At 42.3% G+C, this 19,711-nt stretch overlaps 1 protein-coding gene across 8 annotated transcripts in view; it reads left to right on the forward strand.

Annotated features, from left to right (window-relative positions):
• The first annotated feature begins 441 nt into the window (after nucleotides 1-441).
• Nucleotides 442-19,711, forward strand: part of GLIS3 (GLIS family zinc finger 3) — a 168,557-nt gene continuing 149,287 nt past the window's right edge. For 2 of the 8 annotated variants that reach the window (XM_063320817.1, XM_063320818.1), the window contains exons 1-2: nucleotides 896-1,002; nucleotides 7,140-7,612. In XM_063320817.1, coding sequence (XP_063176887.1) covers nucleotides 7,237-7,612 — 376 coding nt within the window. In that variant the 5' untranslated portion in view covers nucleotides 896-1,002; nucleotides 7,140-7,236. Of the gene's footprint in view, nucleotides 561-629; nucleotides 1,003-7,139; nucleotides 7,613-19,711 lie in introns of those variants that run through there. The other 6 variants (XM_063320821.1, XM_063320819.1, XM_063320824.1 and 3 more) reach the window with 6 other exon arrangements.

Consider the following 19,711-nt stretch of genomic DNA (forward strand, 5'->3'; position numbering starts at 1 on the left):
TCCTCTGCCCTGACCTAGAGTTTCCCGTACGCCCCACAGACAGGTCCCATGGAGGCCCCCTTAAGGTCCCTATAAGGCCCGCATGCACCCCCAGGCCCTGCTCCAGCCCCTGGAGATCTCCTGAACATCCCCCCCCCAGCAGCCCCGCAGCTCCCCCCGCCGCCCCTACACGGTCCCCCTCAAACCATCCCCTCCAACCTCTGGGCAACCCCCAGACCCCCCCCAGCCTCTGTAGAGTCGTCCCCCCACACAAGCCCTCCCCCCCCGGGCCCCACGGAGCAAGGCAGCGCGATGGGGCACGCTGGCGGCGGGACCTCGCCGTCCCCCGCGCCCGGCGGGGGTTCAGCGTCGCTCGGCGGGGGTTAAGCGCGGCGCGGCTGCCAGTCCCTGCCCGCCGCCCCGGGCCGGCGGCGGCACGCAAGGGTTAAACGGCGTGGCCAGCGGGCACATGACAGCCGCGGGGCACGGGCCGGCCCGGCGGGGCTCTGCGCGGCTCTGCGCGGGGCTGCGCGCTGCCCGCCGTGCGGCCCCGGCCCGGAGGCGGCGGCGGGAGGCGGGAGGTGAGCGAGTGCCGCGGGGCGTGTGCGGCGGCTCCGCGCCCCGTCCCGGCTGCCCCCGTGTGTGTGTCTGTGTGTCTGTGTGTGTGGAGCCGGGGGGGTGGTGGTGTGGTGGCTCGTCCCCTCCGCCGCTGCCCGTCCCCTCCGCCATCCCCTCCGCCGCTGCCCGTGCCCCCCGCCGCCGGCCCCGGGCGGGGAGAGGGTGAGTCGGCGGCTGCCGGGCTCCGTGTCAGAGCGGGGAGGGGCGGCGGGTATGTGCGTGCGTGTGTGCGTGCGTGTGTGTGTAGAAAAGGCAAAACAAACCCTCTTGCGGTGAAGTCACTTCGCAGTTACTCACCTCGCCGGGGAGCCCGCCGCGGGGATGAGGACGCAGCGCTGTCTGGCAGGACGGGACGGGCACCCGCCCGGCAGATTTGTCACCTCGCTGGTGAATCAGCGGCGATAGGTACTGGCGGCAGGCGGCTGCGGAGGGGAGAGCCTGCCCGGAGGGCAGCGCGGAGCGGCGCGGAAGAGGGCAGCGTGAGCGGTGCGGGCGGCGCGGGGGAGCCGGGGCGAGGAGCCCCGGGGCGGTCGGGGGCGCCGACCGGAGCGATGCGCGGCCCGCGGGGCTGCACCGCGGAGTCCGCGGCCGCGATGCCCGGCGGTGTCTTGCCCGGAGCTGGCCGCCATCCGGGCAGCGTCCCTACGGGCAACGAAAGCCAGGCATGTCGTGCCCAGTGAGGTGACGGCTCTGCCTCATCTGCGGGCCTGTGTGTTGGGAATAACTCCAGCCTCTTAAACGTGATACGCTTGAAATTCCTGGCTTTCAGGTGTGTCCTCCGCTCCCGACACCCGGGTTGGCTTTTGGCCCTGGATGAAGCTGCTGATGCTTTAGCTGCAAAGTCTGTGGGATGAGCCATGGGTGTGATAAGAGTGGTGTTGGGTATCTCCTGGGCCATCTGCCTGGCAGCATGTGGTGGCTGCCGACACTGCCCCACGAGTGGCGGTCACAGTGAGGGCACTGGGGCAGTGCAGGTGCCCATGGCCCTGTGCCTTTGCCCCTCTATTGCCACTGGCTCACCTGGGGACACTGTTGGTGGTTTCCCATGTCCTGCTGGCACTGAAGCTCTCAGGGTTGCTGACGCTGCAACGTTAGCAACTGTGGCTGCACTCCTCAAAAGTCCAAAGTCATTGTAGGCAAAGCTAGCAGGGCAGCAGTGTGAGTAAAAGGTGCACGAGACAGGGCTTGCAGGAGCCTTTGGTCACTGGGTAAGGATGCTGCAGCAGCCTAATTTCAAGACCACTGCCTGTCAGAGAGTGTGCCTCCAACTCTGGCACCCAGTGCTGCTAGACTTTTACTGGCTTTTTCAAGCAGCTCATCCGAGGTTTGTAGCTAGCCCTAATGAGAATAGCGTTGCTCCTGGAAAGCTCATGCTGTTCTGTTACAGCAGCCACTTGGAGTAGCACAGCTCTTGACACTTACAGTCCTAATAGAGAAAAAGCTTAGGAAGTCTTAATTACCATAATAAAAACCTGAGAAGATTTTTCCGGCAGAACAGTAAAAATGCTTGGTCACAGCTATACTAGCATATACATCATCCTGTCCGCTGATAACGGCTGCCCTTTTGATGGCAGTTGCAGCAGTATCGGTGATTGTGCTCTGCTCTGTGTTTGTACAGCCCCTCGCACAAAGGCATTCCTTTCTGTGACTAATCTTCCTAGGAATTATAGTGATGCAAGTAATAAGTAATTAGTATATTTCATTATGTTAGCTCTGAGAAACTCAATCATGTTTGGGGGCTGGTTGTCTCATAGTGCTGTAGAGGACCTCCTTGAACTTTCATTTGCCTTCCTTGTTGATGTTGTATGAAGAAGGCATTCAGCTGGTGTTTGAGAACTAGAAGCTCTCAGATTGTGTGACCCTTTTCTAGTTTTCCTTGGCTGACCACCTGGGCCTGAGAAAAATGTGATATTATCAGAGTACCGCTGTCTGGAATGAAGCCCCCGGTGGTAGTCCAAGAGTACAATTGTCAAGAAATGGATACAAATGACCAAAATAGTGGATGGTAATGTGAGGTATTTATTATTCTCAGTAGTACATTACTTCTGAGATGCTGGCTGGCATGGAGGGTGGGAAAGAGATTCTCTATAAACTGAGTGGAAAGCTTATTTTGTAATTTCAGTCTTGAAGCCACATTGTCTTCCTTTATTGCAGCAGTGATTCTTAACGTACGTATTGTTCCAAGCCTAATTTCAAGACCACAGCTATTAATTTTTTTCCTAGTTAAATCTCTGTGTGGTTATCCTTTCCAAGAAGAATTTATTACCATGCTTCGGTCTGCGAGCTATAGCCAGATAACTGTACAAAAGCTGTAATACCAGCACTTCCTCTGTGTCTGTGCGCTTTTTGGAAAATGAGTTGTTAAGTTGGTGGCTTACACCTACGTTAGGGTGTGTCCTTGTCGCAAGCAGCTGTGAGACACAAAAACCTCAGGAGCCTCCAAGGCCCCATTTCTGCAGACACTGAGTGGTCAGTGAGGCTGAGGTGAGGCATCCCTATGGCTTTGGGTGGCTGTCCTTTCCCCCTCTCTGTCCCAGTCCTTGAGTCCACCCAGGTTGACTCATCAGGAGTTTGATGTCAGGAGAGGCAGTGACTTCTGAGTACTTCACCATGGTGCCACTGGTGGGTGATGCTCCAAATACCCTGACCATGCACGGAGGGAAGGGCTGGCAGGGGAGAGCGGAGCTTAAGGGGAGGTAACCCTGTTGGGTGGCCTCGGAGTAGCTCAGCCCTGGTAGGAAGTAAATGTTTTCCTCAGCTTGTGCCAAGGAGATCGTGGAGGGGAAGGTGGAGAGAGGGTTGGCCGTCCCTGCTCGTGGTGGGGATGAGGGAAGGTGCTCACAGCCTTGGAGCGCAGAGTCCCAAGGGTGGGGGTTGTGGTTCATTTTTACTTTCTGGAGTGTGTGGTAGCTATTGTAAAGGTGAAGTGTGGAAGGATAGAAAGGAGGGACTGTTCAGTGCATTGTCTTTCAGTCTTCTCCTTTGGTTTGGGATAGTGCTTGCTATGCTATCCGCGAAGTGCCAGTGTCTGATAACTACTTTTGTGAAAGTGTCACAAAAGTGACTGAGCTGGATTTATTGCAATTCCTTAAACTGATCTCTGCAGTGGAGTAATTCAGCTTTTATTGAAGTTGAAATGTATCTTACCTCTTATTTCAGTGGGTGAAGCAGTAAGCCAACTCTGATTACTTTTCAAAACTGCACTGTGAAAGTAGACTATATGGCATACTGTGTTGCAGGCATAGATCTGTGAATTCTTCTTTTGTTTTGCTTCCTGAAGGATTAGTGTTCGGATTTTCCAGGGCTTCAGCTTGAATCTAAATTTTACTACATGGCTTTCTGAAAGTGAATTTGTGAATCATTGTTATGGATTTTGAGTAATTATGTTGTCATGCTGTTATTGATAGATGCAGAGTCATAGAGCTTTGAGTAATGTCAGCTTAAAAAAAAAAAAAGAGACTTCAGAAGCAGTGGACATAATTGTATTTCCTTTAACATCCGTAGGAGCATGAAAAGGTCACTACATTATCCCACTGATGGACAGAAATATTTCATTAAAAGATGGCAAGTGCTTGTGTTCCTTTGGTAGAACAAAATAATTTGTCAGCACGGCCATTCAGTCTCAGGATAGTATTCTTTTCTGTATTTTTGTTGTGTTTGAACTTAGTACATTAAGCTTCAATCCAATTCAGGATTTCTAAGCTTATTTCTAAATAAGCTGTTGTAATTGGTGCTGTATTACTGCAACTTCTAAGATCACTTCGGTTAGAAATGTATCATGGCTTTTTACTATTACAGGTAACTATAATCAGGAGCTATTTATGGATCTGATGCAAGAGTCAGTTAGACTTTTAGAATATAATTCATGTCCAGTTGACATGTAGTTAGTTATATACACTTTAATGCAGCTCTAGGTAATCCATTGGTTTGGTTTGAATCAGTTTGGCCACTGTGACTTTGATGTGAGAAGGTCCTGACAGCATGATGGAAGCTGATGCTAAACAAATCTAGTTAGTGAAAAGACAGTCCTGAGCAAGTAAGTAATATTGAAAATACCACATAATAATTAAAAAAAAAAAAAAGAAAAGTTACGCTCTCCAAGGTGCTTTAATATTTTAAAGAAAGGAAACACTGATTTGCACGTTAATGTAATGTTATACATTTTCACAATAGAATCAGGAAGGAGACTACACGAAGAAAATGTGGAGGAATTACCTAACTTGTTTCTGCTTTCATAAAAAAAAGGTTGTTTTGAACTTTCAGGTCATTCAGTTCAAAATATAGCTTACCAGCATGAGGACAAAAGTTACAGGCCCAGAGACCTTTCTTCAAGTGTAAAGAACCCAGCAATAACCAGTGATAAAATTGAGACAACAACAGCGTAGAACACTGTTACTTATTGTGATATATAATATTACCAGAGAAGAATAGCAAAGGAGACCAGCCTACTAAGAACATAAGTTGTATATTGACCTGGATTTTACAGGGCTGGTAGGTCTCTGTAAGCTATGTAGAAATATTCTTGTGTTGATTAAATGAAAGGTGCTTTTGTGGAGTAAAGCTAATGTGTTTGTCAAATATAATCTTTTCTTCATTATATTAGCACTTTTCTAATGCAGTTAAAATTGCAGACAAGAATTAAGGGCAAGAACGATTTTTATTTGAAGCCAATTTAGAATGACATGATGTATAGCCTTGCCAGCAAAACAACTGCCTTTGTTTCTATGTCCTTTTCTAAGGATCTAGTCACCTCTGTTAGGGCAAGGTACATTCTGCTTTTAAAACAAACTCTGGGAATTTAAGAACATTCAGCTCTCCCTGTCCTTGGTTGAATTGCAGAGAGTGATTTATGCTTCAGCCAGGCATGAAAATAAATAATATTGCTTTTAATTGCTATGCTTTGCAGTTTTATTCCCATAATATAAAAACATAACAATGAAAAATATTATGTAGAATAAATCTTCTAGGGCCATTTAAGTGTGGTTAGGGCATATGTCTCATTAACGTCTGTAGGGATTTTGCTCCTGCCTTTGAAGACAATATGCTTAGGCCTTTCATAATTGGTGTGTTTTAGCTGAAGAGTGTGTGTGAATATCTATGTATGTATGTCTATACAGACACTTAGATGGCTTTTACTTTAATCTGGAAGCGTGCTGTGAATGCGTTTTTTGCAAAATAAACAGGGATGTTTTGTTTTGGGTTTTTTGACAGTTCACAGATGGAGAAAATTGATACATTGCAGAATCATAGTAAGCAAAGGGTTAAGTATGAAGGCTTTACATTAAAATCAATCATGTATATACTGGTTATAATCTTATTGGCTTCAGTGTTGAAAATCTCATGTGCTGAAGGTAAAAGTTACGGTTCAGTGTTTTGCTGCAGCAAGATCATAATACTTGATTAAAACCTTAATGTATACATGAATGAAAACTGTAATTGAAGCCGTACTTTGGTTTTATTTCTGTCAACTTAATTTGTTTGCCTGAACAAGTTAATTAGGCACTGAGTCTATGATTGAACAAACTACTTAAGCATGTGCTTAATGTTAAACATATGAACCTAGTGATGAAAGTTGTGCATGTGCTGTTCAGCTGAGTTAGAGCTGAAATTACCCCATCTGTGCGCCGTCTTAGCTCCATGATTTACACTGACAAGTGCGGCTTTTGCCTACAAATCTTTTTTATGTCAGGAAATGTTTAGATCTAGTTGATTCTGCCTTGGGGTAGGTTGTGGCTGAAAGGATCTCTCAAACCCTTCGCCTTGCTAGTCTTGTCTTCTGAGATTTAAATAAAGGAAAACATAAGTGACGAAAAGTCAGAGTTCAAAAATTACTGGTATAACTTGAAAGATGTCCTTGAAAATTTGCTACTGTATGATTACATTTAAATTATGGCATATCTGTAGGCTTACAATAAGCATCCACTTTTGATGTGATTGCAGTTATGTTTATGAATACTTCTGTGCTGTGTTTTCTTGCAATTCTTTTCTATTCTATTCACTCTGAAGTGCCACAAGAGTTTGAAGAAGCATTTCTATGGTTTTGCTAGCCCCTCTTCATTTTTTTGTATGCACATGCTTTAGAATATGAACTGGTATCTCCTTCCTGTTTAGACTGTATCTGCATAGTACTGGCCTACTGCGTGTGCTTTTCAGCACAATTTTAATTAATAGACAGAGGAGATGGCAGAAATAGGGGCGATAGCTGTGTTCATCCTAATGACAACTCCTTGTCAGAGAGTCTTGTCGCTCCTGGCTGCCTTCTTGCACTTGGTCAGTATTCACTTAATTTCATGTCTGGTTTAGCTAATGTGAAGGCAGCTGACCTTATTGCAGACTTCAGCTTTTGAGGAGGCAGGTTTTCTCCCTGTTAGAGCTCTAAGTCATTGCTTGGCTTTGTTCTTTCTCCCTGACAGACCACGCAGTGCTTATACTTTGTTTCTTATAATCAGTAATGCCACAAAGTTAACGGTCTTGTGCAGCCCTCTTTCATGTATTATTTACTGTAACGTCAACTATTTTTATTTATGTATTTTTTTAAACAGGCGTAATGCACAATGGATTACTTACTGAGTTTGGATTGATATCAGTCATAGCTATGGGTCTGTAAAAACACACTTTGATTACATTAACTTCTCAAAAATGAATGGGAGCTCATGCAGTATGAGCCATCGGACAACAGGTATTCCTCATGGACCTAGGATGATCAGTGGACAGCAGATCCCACCTATCAGAGTTCATGTAGGAACGCCCTACCCATCTTCAAATAGCAGCCCAGATACTGGAAACTTGTCTGCCAGCCTGCACTTAAGGATGCCCCTTGGAGGAGGGGTAGCTCCTCAGAGCAACATCACTGACAGTACTATTCACCTTCCTGCTCTAAGTCCCAGGAAACAAGTGGTTACAAATGGGAAGCCTTTGTTACAAGTCTCACAGCCCCCAGGACTGCCAGCCCCACAGTCTTTAAAGCCAAAACAGCAAGATTTTGGAAATTCTTTCTCCCCAGGCACAGGTGAAGGTAAGACTCCTTTTACTATTGCTGTTAGTAATAGCATTTCTTCTCCAATATCACATACCCAGATGGTATTGGTTTTAGTAGATGGAATCCAGTCTCTTCTTTACCACTCTCTTACTACGAAGGGAGAGATACTGAAACAAAATGTTTTGCTGTTTTTCACAAAAGTTAATTCACTGTTCGATTATTCCTGGGGCGTTTGTATTACACAGCAGTTGCTCAGCATACCTGAGTTGTCCTAAGATTCTTTATAAAGAGTGTAGTCTGACTTTGCTTTGCTAACCTAACCTCTTGACTCAACAAATCCAGACAGTCATTTCATGTTCTGTAGCACCAGAATTTTGTGACTGCTATCAGAAATACTCCTTCCTGGATGCATGAACACAGCTTTCCACTGGTGACTAACAGCTGCTTACTGATGAAAGCAGGAATGTAGTCATGCTTTTTAGGGTGCTTAGGCTGGACAAGCTGTAAAGCACTTTTGGAGCACGTCTCAACCATAGATTTGTAATCCATCTTTTTGGAACCACTGTTTATGCTGTAGAAAATAATGATGCGTAGCCCTCACAAAATTTGGAGGCTGGTCCTCTGTGAGTACGTGCTTGTGCATCAGAGATTCATCTGCCTATGAGAAGGTACTCACCTGTCTGCTCTCGGGTCTTTGAAGTCAAAACAGAACTTTTAACTTTTCAGTACTTTTTGACTTTGCATATGCTGGAGATGGGGATTCTCTTTTGGAGTTCTGGTATCATAATTCCAAAACTGAATGTACGTAGAAATGAGAATTTAATTTATAGAAAATAATTAAATGGTTTTAAATACCAAGAAAAGTAGATATCTGAGTGAAAGTGCAGAAAAGGAGACAGAGATTTCCCATTTTTTTCCAAGTATGTTCCTTCTCTCTGTTTTCTGTTCTTCTCCACTACTTCCCTTTGAAACCTTAGGAGGTCCATCCCTCTTGAGCAAGGCTTGTAGGCTTGAAACCAGTATAATTTCAGAACAAGCTGAAAGTTAACTGCATGCTTGAGTGCTCTGCTGAGTCAGACCAGTGGTAATGCGTATACATATTCATTGGGTGACCTCTGAGATCACTGATCTGGTGCTCGCTTTGCTTTGGTGGTGGTGGTGGCGGGTGTAGTTCACAGCGTATAACTTTAAGCTTCTGCTACAGGGAAGAGAGGTGGACTCCTCACATGATGAGCTTTGGAGGAACTTTCTTTCACTACAGGTAGAGCCTGGTTCCTGCTGTCTTCAAAATTATATGCCTAAAACCAGGGAATCCATGCTGGGATCTCTAAAATAGCTCTACATACCAGCTAATCCACCTGCAGCACGTGTTGCAGAGCAGCACCACGGGGCGAAGAGATTGTCACTTCTTTTAATGTCCTCGGTTTGGGGATTTTGATCTGCTGTACGCGACTGCCCTGTTCCTAGCTGCTGTAATTCCCATCTTTCCTTCTTGGCCTGATTAGCTCTCACATATGTAAAGTGGTCTGCTATTTTGTGGGATAGCGAGTAGAGAATTCAGCTGAATGCTGGTGTTAGAGAAGCTTATGTATAAGGTACTGTGGACTTCAGATGATACGATGGACTTCATATTATGTGTTTTTATGGATTGGGATTAGTAATTCCTCATTCTTTAAAGTTCTTGTTATTAGAAGGACCACTTAGACAGTTGAAGATTATGCATGCTGGGAACGTATCCACTATGGAAGAGCTAAGTCATATTCACCTGGTCATGTCCAGATAATTTTCTAAGACTTTGAATGTTGCTGTGCTGTATACAGCATACCATGTATGTAAATAAGACTGTAAACCTTATAAAACTATTCATGTAGTTTACGCTTGTGCAGCTCTTTCATATTTTGTCCTTTTCTAGTGGCAGGTACATGGAGGGAAATGTCTTTTAGTAGGTACTTATTTTAGTTAAACCTTCACCTCAAGAAGACAACAACTGCTAAAAGTTGTCGCAGTACCAGTTATAGAGGTTCGCACTATTCAAAGTTGGGTTTTACTGGTTTTTGTTTTTTTTTTACTTTAAAACACGTGGGATAGTAAAAGCAGCAAGATACACAATAAAATGACTTGTTGGTGGTTTTGGAATAGTTCCCATGCATTTTTTCAATAATAGATAAAACGGTTTATAAAAAAAACCATGAGCTTCAGTTTGGGATGGAAGAAAGAGCCGAATATTTTGGGGAAATCCAGTTGTGTGCCTTGTTTTTTACAGAGGGTTTGTTTTTTTTTTTTGACAGGAGGTGGTGCTCAGTGCACAAAAAGGAAATAGTAATAATCTACAGTAACCACAACACACAGAGAGTCTTTACTTTGCATGAAGGCTCTCTTTATCTTGTATAATGTTACAAAACCTTGAAAGGAGATGATTTTTAGAAAGGATGACACCTAGGTCACATTAACAGAAACTCTTAAGCTTTTGTGGATGCTGAGAAACGGAAGCACATTGTGCTGTTTTACTGTATGGGGAATAAAAGAAAGTCTGAACATGCACTGGTGTGCATCTCTGACTTGGTTACTTTACCTCCTGTGTGGTACTGATGTTATAATATGCTTTCTAGTACTATGTTGTGCATATGAAAAGAAAATAGTATAATGGTGGGTTTTTTTCAGTACAGAAAAATGTACTAGTACAGTGATTTTTTTATTTTTTTTTTTGCTAGGAGTGTACACTTTTGTGCACCCATATTAGATATTTTCACATAGAAATTAGGTGCAAAGTGTAGGCGTAACTGTACATGTATTTGGCATTGGAAATCTGTAGACTCTCATTTTGTTTTGTAAGTGTATTTGAACATTTTTTTGTGAATAAATGGTTTCACACCTTTTAGATTTACTCAGGCCTAGAAAGAGATCTTTACTGACAGTATCTGCTGAGTTGAAAGTGAGCTAGAGAGACATCAGGCAAGAATGATCAGAAAGGGGAAAAGCACGAGAACAGTGAAGGAAGACAGAAGACCATAACCCAGACAGTACTGGTCTTCAACTTCTCTTATCAATGCAGATCTTTTGTCAGAAGTCTTATAGCGAAAAATAAAATAATTTTTAAAATCCAGATTTCTACTGAGTGTTCTATTAAGAAGGTAATTTTTTTCAAAGTGTGTAAATTTCAAATACTTCAAATTACAACTGTGATCTAAATGTAGTGATGCCCAAAAGTTATGTATCCAAAGATTTATTACCAGCATATCTGCACTTTTAACGTACCTGAATAGTATTATGTTTTCTAGAAAACCTAGTAGCTGTTGTTGTTGCTTGTCTTATTCACTCCTCTGGGAGAGGATGGACTTGTGAGCATGAGGTGGATTGTGTTCAGGCATATCCTAAGTGGTCTTAACGTCTCATGTACTAATAAAAATCCCAAATCTTTCTGAAAACAACACGTTTTCTGGAAGGACCAATATGTTCAACATCTGTACTGGTTGCTCTTATTTAGTGAATGAAAACAAGTTTTTGAATTCCATCAAGAAGTATTAAAGATAAACATATCCTTGCAGGTGCAAATAGCTGCAGAAGGTGTCTGTGGGAGTTTGGGAGGACACCTTGCATTTTCCTTTCAGCATTATCCATTAGCACCCACTGCGTGAGGGCCCTGCTGGGGCAGTTGGATCCTTGGTCTGAATCGCTGTGATCATACTTAACATGCTTATGGCAGTTCATTCAAAATTTAGGAGTGGATTTTCTTCTCTTGCAAGACAATATATTGTAATCTTAAAGCAGCTTGGATTTGGCCAGTGGAAATTTTCACTGTGACCGAAATTCTGTGCTGAGGTGCTGTTATTGGAGGTGGTGCAACTACTGCGCTCCCAGACACCATGCTCATAACCCAGTGGAGTGGTCCCGCATGGTCCTGGGGAGGGGAAAGGCGGCCTGTCAGCCTGGTTTTTGGTCTTGCTTATTGTGATTGTGGTTTGAGCTGGTATGTTTGGCAAGACTTCCTAGCAATTGTGAGCCATTCTCCGTCATGAGAGCTGTAGCCGTCTCCTTGCGTCCCCCATGCTCCCTGGCAGCAGGTGACACTGCACATGTGGGGAGTTCAAGCCTTGGAAACCAGTCCGGCGGCCTTTTGTTCCACCCTGACTGCTCTACTAAAACCAGTGTAGTCAACATGTGGGTATGTGATTAACACTATGTTATAGTTGTGAAGAGTTGACATGAAAATACTTGAGGCGGGACCTGAAGAAACAAATCTGGACATTGTTAGTAAGAAATGCAGAAATTTATGCAGATAGACATGGACCCCTTTTGTTCTCCTTTACAGGGCCATGGAAAAGACAGGAGTCATCTTCCATTTCTGTGGTTCCTGCAGTGTTAGGATGTTCCTTGACATGAAAAATTATTGTGTATTTTATTTCCTATATTTTTGCATACGTGACTGTAAATTTTCTAGTAAAATGAGTCAGTTAGCTAATGTTCCTGTGTCCGATGAACATGTTTCCTGTTGGAGATCATGGAGGCTCTTCCTTATCCTGGAAATAGCTGACAGACATTAAATCTTGGGACTGGAATTTGTTTTTTATTTTTCCCAGAAGAAGCAGCAGCTCCAATGCTGCTAAGCTGTGTGGGAACTGTGAACTCGGTCAGGGTCATTTTTTTCCAGTTGCCAAGAGAGCCTTGTTTCACTTTTGAACAATAACCGCACAGGTCTGTGAGGAGTGTTATACGCAGAAGTGTTAATCAGTAAGCAGCTTGAGCCACACTTGAAAACTCTTGAACATACTTATTTTGCTCTCTAGTACTGTTGTTTTTATGTGTCACTTGGCGCAGTCTGAAAAAAGATGTTCATCAGTATTCTGTGCAGTTCTTTATGCAGAAAACTTGACTCAAGACTTACTTTCTTTTTTAGTTGTTTTCTATAATCAATTGTTAGCAGTTTTAAAGCCTGTTTATTGATGATGTTTAGGTACAGCAAAGTGATTAAGTGATAATGATCTTATTTTTATCCAGTGTGACACATTTTCCGGCTTTGCATATGCTTCTGTGGCCTTGATACGCTTGAAAAACACCACAGGATCCATCAAGGCAAGGAACTCATTACTTGCAGCTCTAGCAGTTGTTGGGGAAATCTGTTCTGAAGACAGTGGGGATGGGTCTTGGTGGATTCTTTTGTCTGATCTGGGACTTTCCAAAATGGCACAGCTGAGCACATGAGACTCCCCAATTTTAATTCTTCATTTCATTTTAGGGGCTGGATGACCAGCCATCCTGGTCGGGTTTGAGAAGGCTCACTGTGGTTCTCGGTATGCCTCTCATATAATATACAAGAGGTATACTTCATTCCTTTTAAGTGCTTGTTTCAGGTTAAAGTTTTTTTTCCCTGTCTATCCTGTTTCAGGCATGGTTCAACTCCTGAACACAAATGGTGTTGTTCTGGCAACTCTTGAACACAAATGATGGAAGGCAATGATTTACATTGACTTTGACTCTGTACTTTTACAGTTTTTATCTTAAGCATTCAGAATTTTTTTTAAGAACAAAATGTTTAAGAAAATAAAAACAGCTGGTGATACCAGAATGCATGTTGGACTATGTGTTATAAAGGCCCCAGGCAACTTATAAAAATTCTCTGAAGAGTGTTAGGGTTAATGCCAAAAAGAATCTACTTTACACAGGAACTGTAAAATCCCTCAAGAATATTAGGCATATTGCCAACACTTAGCCATTCTGTGTTAAGAGTGTAATTCAGCTTCTCTCATACCCAGCCTTACACCTTTACTCTCTGCTTTGTGGGCCTGGACAGTGAGCTTTAAATGAATTGCAACTCTCCAAAATACAGTATAGCAAACAGGTAGATTTAAGTAAAGCTCATGTCTTACAATTTTCTTAGACCAAATATTATTCTTTCAGACTGAGGCAAACCAGTTGAAGGTGATGGGGTGTATTTATCAATAGCTTTATGACACCTGTTTTCACCGTGATGACATCTTGCTGTTGTCAGTAGCATCCAAAGAGTATCTCCGGCTGGAAGGCTGCAAAGAAAGCACTGGCACGCTGGATGGAGGAGGCTACACCAAGCTCACCACCCCACGGGCAACTTCTGGTGGAGATATCAGTATGCCTTTGAATGTCCTCCCCAGCAAAATTCTCAAAGGATAAAATCAAGGCAGATTTTCCTTCCTGAGAGGGTGACTGTTCCATAATTGTAGCATTTCCTTTTTTTTCTCTGTTGTTACTGACTAAAGGATGCTTATGCATCTGCACTTTTGTCATTCTAAAAACAGCTAATGAATTTTGTATCTGCCCTCCAGGTTTGCAGAGAGGAAAACCTGATGCCTCATGTCAAGCCATCATAAGCAAGCAAACCAAAACAGGCCAAATTATTATATTTTCACTATACTTTGTTTAAGAATCTTCATCTTAGCGCATGATTTTTCAGTTTTGTTTTATCACCAGGAGGTGGCACTAACAAAATCTGTTTTCATACAGAGAGATGCATGTTTCAGCCATCTTTTTATAGGGGAAATTTGGAATAAAAATCCAGTCTAAATTTGAAATTTCTGGAAGTTTTGTACCTGGAAATTTTTGAAAACTGCATTGAGGCCACCTCTGCCTCTGAGTGAAGTAAGATTTCAGTATTTTGGTGTGCATATGAGTAAGTCAGTTAAATGTGCTGTGCTTTTCATTGGCAAATTTGGGATAAGTTATTTTTACAATTATAAAATTATACATTATATAAATGTATAATTGTAAAAAATTGAGATCTCCACCTGCAGGTGTCAAATGCAAAATTGATTCCAGCATGTGCACCTACAGAGAGGGAACAGGTTGGTTGTGCCTTTACGTGGAGGAGCCAGAGGCCAAAAAGCAGCCTGGTGCAAATTCTGAATTTTGCAAATGGACTTGGCTTTTTTGCAGATTACCATTGTGTCCTTGAACTATATTGCCTTTCCTAGCAGTGCTATAACATGATCTTCACCATGGTAATGTGCTTCGTCCTTTGATCTCCACTGCTGCAGATGTGTTTGATGGTGGCGAACAGAAAGCATGCCAGCTGCTCGCTTTGGTTTAGCTGCTATCACTCCTACCCCTCAACCACAGAAAACAATGAGAAGAGGAGCTGCTCCTCTGACATTTGTTCTCTACATAAAGTGCAAAAATGGTCTTTCACTTACTTTCAGGGTTCTCACACAGTTGTAAATACCTGGATTAGTCCTGCGAGGAGCAGGGATTTGGACTCAATGATCCTTATGGGTCCCTTCTAACTTGAGAGGTGCTGTGATTCTATGATTAAATAAAAGCAGGATATTGTGAATAAAAGCAGGAATAGTTTGCACCAATGACATTTTTTTCTTTTCTATTTTACTTATGGCTGGTCTTTATGAATCTGAGTTTGGTAATTAGTTCTGTCTCAGAGTTCAAGAGAGCTCTGAGTGTGATTTTTTTAAAGGGCTGTGCTTACGTGCTTGAACTTCAGCTTAGCTTGGACAATAAGCTGTCTTAAAGTGTATCTGTCTATCTGACCTGTTTCTAACTGGGTTATAAATAGCCTGCATGCATTCCTTTGTCTGTGTTTCTGTACCACTTATCCCTTCCAGGGTGAATTTCATCTCAGTCTGGTGAGGTGTTTGCAGGCATCGCGTGTTACCTTGTACTTAGCATGTCTTTCACTGATAGTTGTAAGAGTGTAAATCGTCTTTTCAGTGGACTTGAGATACCAGATCAATATGTGTTGGGGGCAGCAGATGGGGCACTGCTCAGGAAATGGAGAGATGCAGATATAAAAACACAGCTCAGTTGATGTTGTTGTCGAAACAGGGTATTTGCATCAGCGTGGCAGAATTCTATTTTGTTTTCTGCAATGGTACTTGCTGATGGAGCTTCTTGAACTATTGTGTCCCATTTTAGCTCTATGTCCCCCTGTTCTAACTCTACCTGTTTTTCTCTCTTTTCTGTTTGGATTCATGGTGAAGAGTTTGTTTATTTTATGTTTGTCCTGTGACAGACACAATCGCTACTGCAACCTCTGGGCATTACTGCAACGCAAGTCACAATGACAGTGGTGAAAATACAATACATAGTGATGGGTGTGGTCTAAGTGTCTGTAGTGAATAAGGAAATGGGGAGATTATTCTCTCTTGAACAAACAAACAAACAAATTTTAAATGTGGTACTAACTGTAAGGTACCAGAACAAATATACTGCCATGAAATGCTTACTGTAGTCTTTTAAACTGTATTAATATGAATTGCAACAGCCAAGTGTGTTTTTTCTCTTTTATCTCCCATGATAAACTTGTTTGGTAAACAGAATTATGGCAAAATAGTCATTATTGACTGCTGTGACTTTACCAGTGAAACTTGTTCGATGGTAAAGTGGTACTACTTCTGTGTTTCAGCAAAGAAGCCTCTTCAGTTCTGGTGGCTCTGGGTTTTTGGTCTCCTAATTTATCTTTGATAGTTGATCTTGCAAACCCAGTAAACACTTGCTGTTCGCTGTGTTAAAATAAAAATCTAGGTTATTCATAAAGATGGACAATTTTTGAAACTGGGTGAACAGTTAGAGAAGTTTAACCATCATATTTATGGGGCTAAGTCAAATATTGCCATTTTATACTAATGTGAAATTCTGCAGGTGGGAAGCATGCTCTTCAGCTGTTTTGTGGCTGGTGGTTCTAGAGAGATTCAGGAGCTAGGACTAGTAGGTTTTGCGTGTCACCGGGCTACATTTGCTGCTGAAGCTGATTAACCCTTGACTTGTTTCTAGAAGTTGGAAGTCAGGTCCATAGTCCCCCCAGAATGGGAAGGGGATATAAGGAATGTGTCTCACATCATGAAAGGCAGGAGGGACTGGGGCAGGAGCAGGGAATGAGCTTTTCCCTTCTCTGAGCCCTTTCCTTCAGTGTCTTGATACAGGATACAGCTGATACACAGGGCCTTGTGAAAACAAAACACATGTCCAGGCAATATTCTCCAGTTGTGGGGCTCTAAACAGATGAAAAGGAACTTTTTCTTGTGATTAAAATCTCAGTTCGTTGGGGTTTTACATGGTCAGTTCTACAGATACCGTGCAGTTGATAAAATCAGTGTTTTATGTGGTTCTCCCTGGTCTGTATAGAAAAATCTATCCCTGTTTAGTCCAACCATTTGACACATTAATAGGCTGAAACAGAAGATGGTTCACTTTTGCTACTGCTGTTTTTTTCATGAAAAAAAGGCATTTTAAAACCCTTCATGACAAGATGATCAGAAAAAGGAATTTCTTTCTGGAGCAATTACCCTATTCTGTGATGGAAGTTGTTCCATTCAACTCCTATCATGAATTTTATTGTCTGCTCAGGCAGACCCAGTATTTGGGCAGCTAGGAGATTAGCAAATGCTTTGCTAATTGAATAACTTAGGTGTGGGTTTTTTTATGTTGTGGATACATATCATTCAGATTTCAATGAATGAATGAATGAATGAATGAACAAGAGCACTGCTATATGTTTCTTTTGACAGGATATTTTAAATTGCATAAATTGGCAATCATTGCAGTTGATTATCCTGCTTGCTTTATAACAAGGCTGTACATTTTTACACACGATTTTTCTAGAGACTGACCTTCAGGACTAAACGGTTACTGAGATGCTTCTGAAATAACGAAAAATGTTTGCATCTTTGATTGTTCACTCTTGCAACTGGGTTAACTGATCTAGTCCTGTGTTTTTCAACGTAGTGTCTTCCTACATCTGTAACCAGAAATATACCTAAACTGTTGCGTTAAAATTTTTTGAATTTGGGAGCTTGGTTGCAGATGAAAACTATTCTTGTGCAAACGTACAGCTGTTTGCTTGCAAACTACATTCAGATGATGTGCGTGCCAGCATGTGATTGACTAAAATTTCATATATGGGTGTGTTTTAGCATGTATTGTTTCACAATATAAACACACAGTTTGGATACTTGAGCATTTGTTTGTTCTTTTTTTTTTTTGGAAACACGTGTCTCGAGTTCTGTAAAATTTCACCTTAAAATTGGACATCTTCTTTTGGCCTGTATATGGGCAACTGACAGTAGAAGAGGGCTGGTGTGTGTGAGAAACGTACCATCAGTCAGTCACTGTAGCTCTGGCTCTTGGGACAATAACAAGTGTTTGTCATGAAAAAGCATACAAGCGTGTGTAATACTAATACTGATGCTGGTTTAAGTGACTCACTGCATCTGTTTCATACAAACCTGGCAACTTTTATCTTCCTGTATAAAAAGTTTCAAGTAATAATGAGAAGAGAGTCTGTCTACAGTGGATTATTATGCTCTCATGAGCAGAGACCACCACCTCTTCGGGTTTGCCAGTTTAACCATGAGTTCTGTCTCAGGACAGTGCTGAGCTGAGAGGTCAGCAGGAGAGACGTGCCTTCCCCAGCTTTAGTTATTACAACAAAGCAGTTGCTGCATAACATTTCCCTTCGTAAGAGCTCTGGAAATAATTCTGACAGGACAGGTTGCCCTGCAGGTGTTCACATGGCAGGCGGATAGTGTCCAAGGGGACATTTCCAGGGCATGAGTCTCCTGTTGGTGCTTGGAGTGGGTGAACTTCATCCAGTGGGAAGAACTGGTGTCCTGGCTGACCCACGGTAGCTGTGTGCAATGGTGAGGAAACTTCTGTTTTCCTCACTACGCTTTCCCCTTACAAATGCATCCAAAAGCCTCATGAATTTAGTTCCCTGAAATGACACCAAATATTGCTCCAGCCAAATTCCTGTTGAAATCGGTGGTGTATTCAGAACTTCATATTTGGGCTCTAATAAAGGATCACTTTGCACATTGATGTAACTCCTGGCTGCAGGGTCAGAATTATTTTGCAGAGCTTCCTGCTACTTTGAGGGCAGATCAATAGGGTAAAATGTTATTTTCATCCAGGAGGCATTCCTCTGTGCTCAGGAAAGGCTGCTTTGACTGACTTTGCATTAGTACTATTTATTTTTTAATGAAATAAAGCCTTAAAAAATAAAGATTTTTATTGGTGATGAATATGAAGACATAAAGATATTTAAACAATGGTGAGTGGATGCAGTACTTGAAAATGGAAAAGCATGTACTTACAACTTCCTTGCTGTTTCTGCCTCTTTTGTTAAAAAAACAAAAAAGAAGAGAGAAGGCATTGGAGGTGCTTGACCATGACCATTCCCGTGTCTCACCTGCAGGGAAATAAACTCCATCAGATTAAAATCTCTCTCCCACTAAAGAAGCTATATTTGGGTCTCCAACAGAGCTGTGGGATAATGCTCCTTCCCTGCAGTCTTGTGGAACTGGTATTGTTTCATCTGCAGGAGAATCCAGGCTCTTCTGCCTTTACAAAAAAAATTTGGGTGATTCCTACTTTATATTTGGTAAAAATCCTTTACAGACTCGAGATTTGAAGATTTAATTACTAAGATATTTAACACTAGATTAAAACTAGTAGATTAAAAGAACTCAGTAGATTAAAATTTGCAGTGTGACTAAAAAAACCACTGATGAGTATTAAGAGCTTGCAAATTGGAAATGGCAAATGCCAATTGGAAATGGCAAGCTTTAAAGTCACTTCTTACCCCAAAGTGTTCTTCACTTTTCTTAGATAGTCAAAGATAATACTAAAAATGTAAGTGATTAAATTTGGCAGCTGTGATTTCTGAGCCTGTGGTCTGTAAGTGGTATGGCTCTGCTGAGTAGTCCCAAGAAGGTTTCTGGAATGCTGTCTCTGTGCATTGTCTGCTTTGAATGTATGTTATCATGCCATTTCCAAAAAGGGGTTCCATTCAAATGGAGAGTGAGTTTTTAGGCTGGATTATGTTTTATTAACATTTTAACGTATTCAAATTTTGTAGGTCATGAACACCAAGAGTGATGATCTTGTAGAGCAGCAATGAAATTGTACGGGTTCCTCTGTTTGAGTGGTATGTGGTATTGACTGGACAGAAGATGGAGATACAGAGATAAAAAGCTTCTCTGTCTGCTTTTCAGTATCCTCATATCCTCACCATTTTGATGAAAAGTATTTCTCTTTATTTCACCTGAATGGCTCTTTTCTTTATTTTGGCTCTTTTCTTTATTTTGACTCTTTTCTTTACTGTTACTTGAATAAGCAGTTTAAGGCTAAACAGACTGCTTTTAATTAATGTTATATCCT

This window comes from Chroicocephalus ridibundus, chromosome Z, assembly GCF_963924245.1.
Source record: "Chroicocephalus ridibundus chromosome Z, bChrRid1.1, whole genome shotgun sequence".
Lineage (NCBI taxonomy): Eukaryota > Metazoa > Chordata > Aves > Charadriiformes > Laridae > Chroicocephalus > Chroicocephalus ridibundus.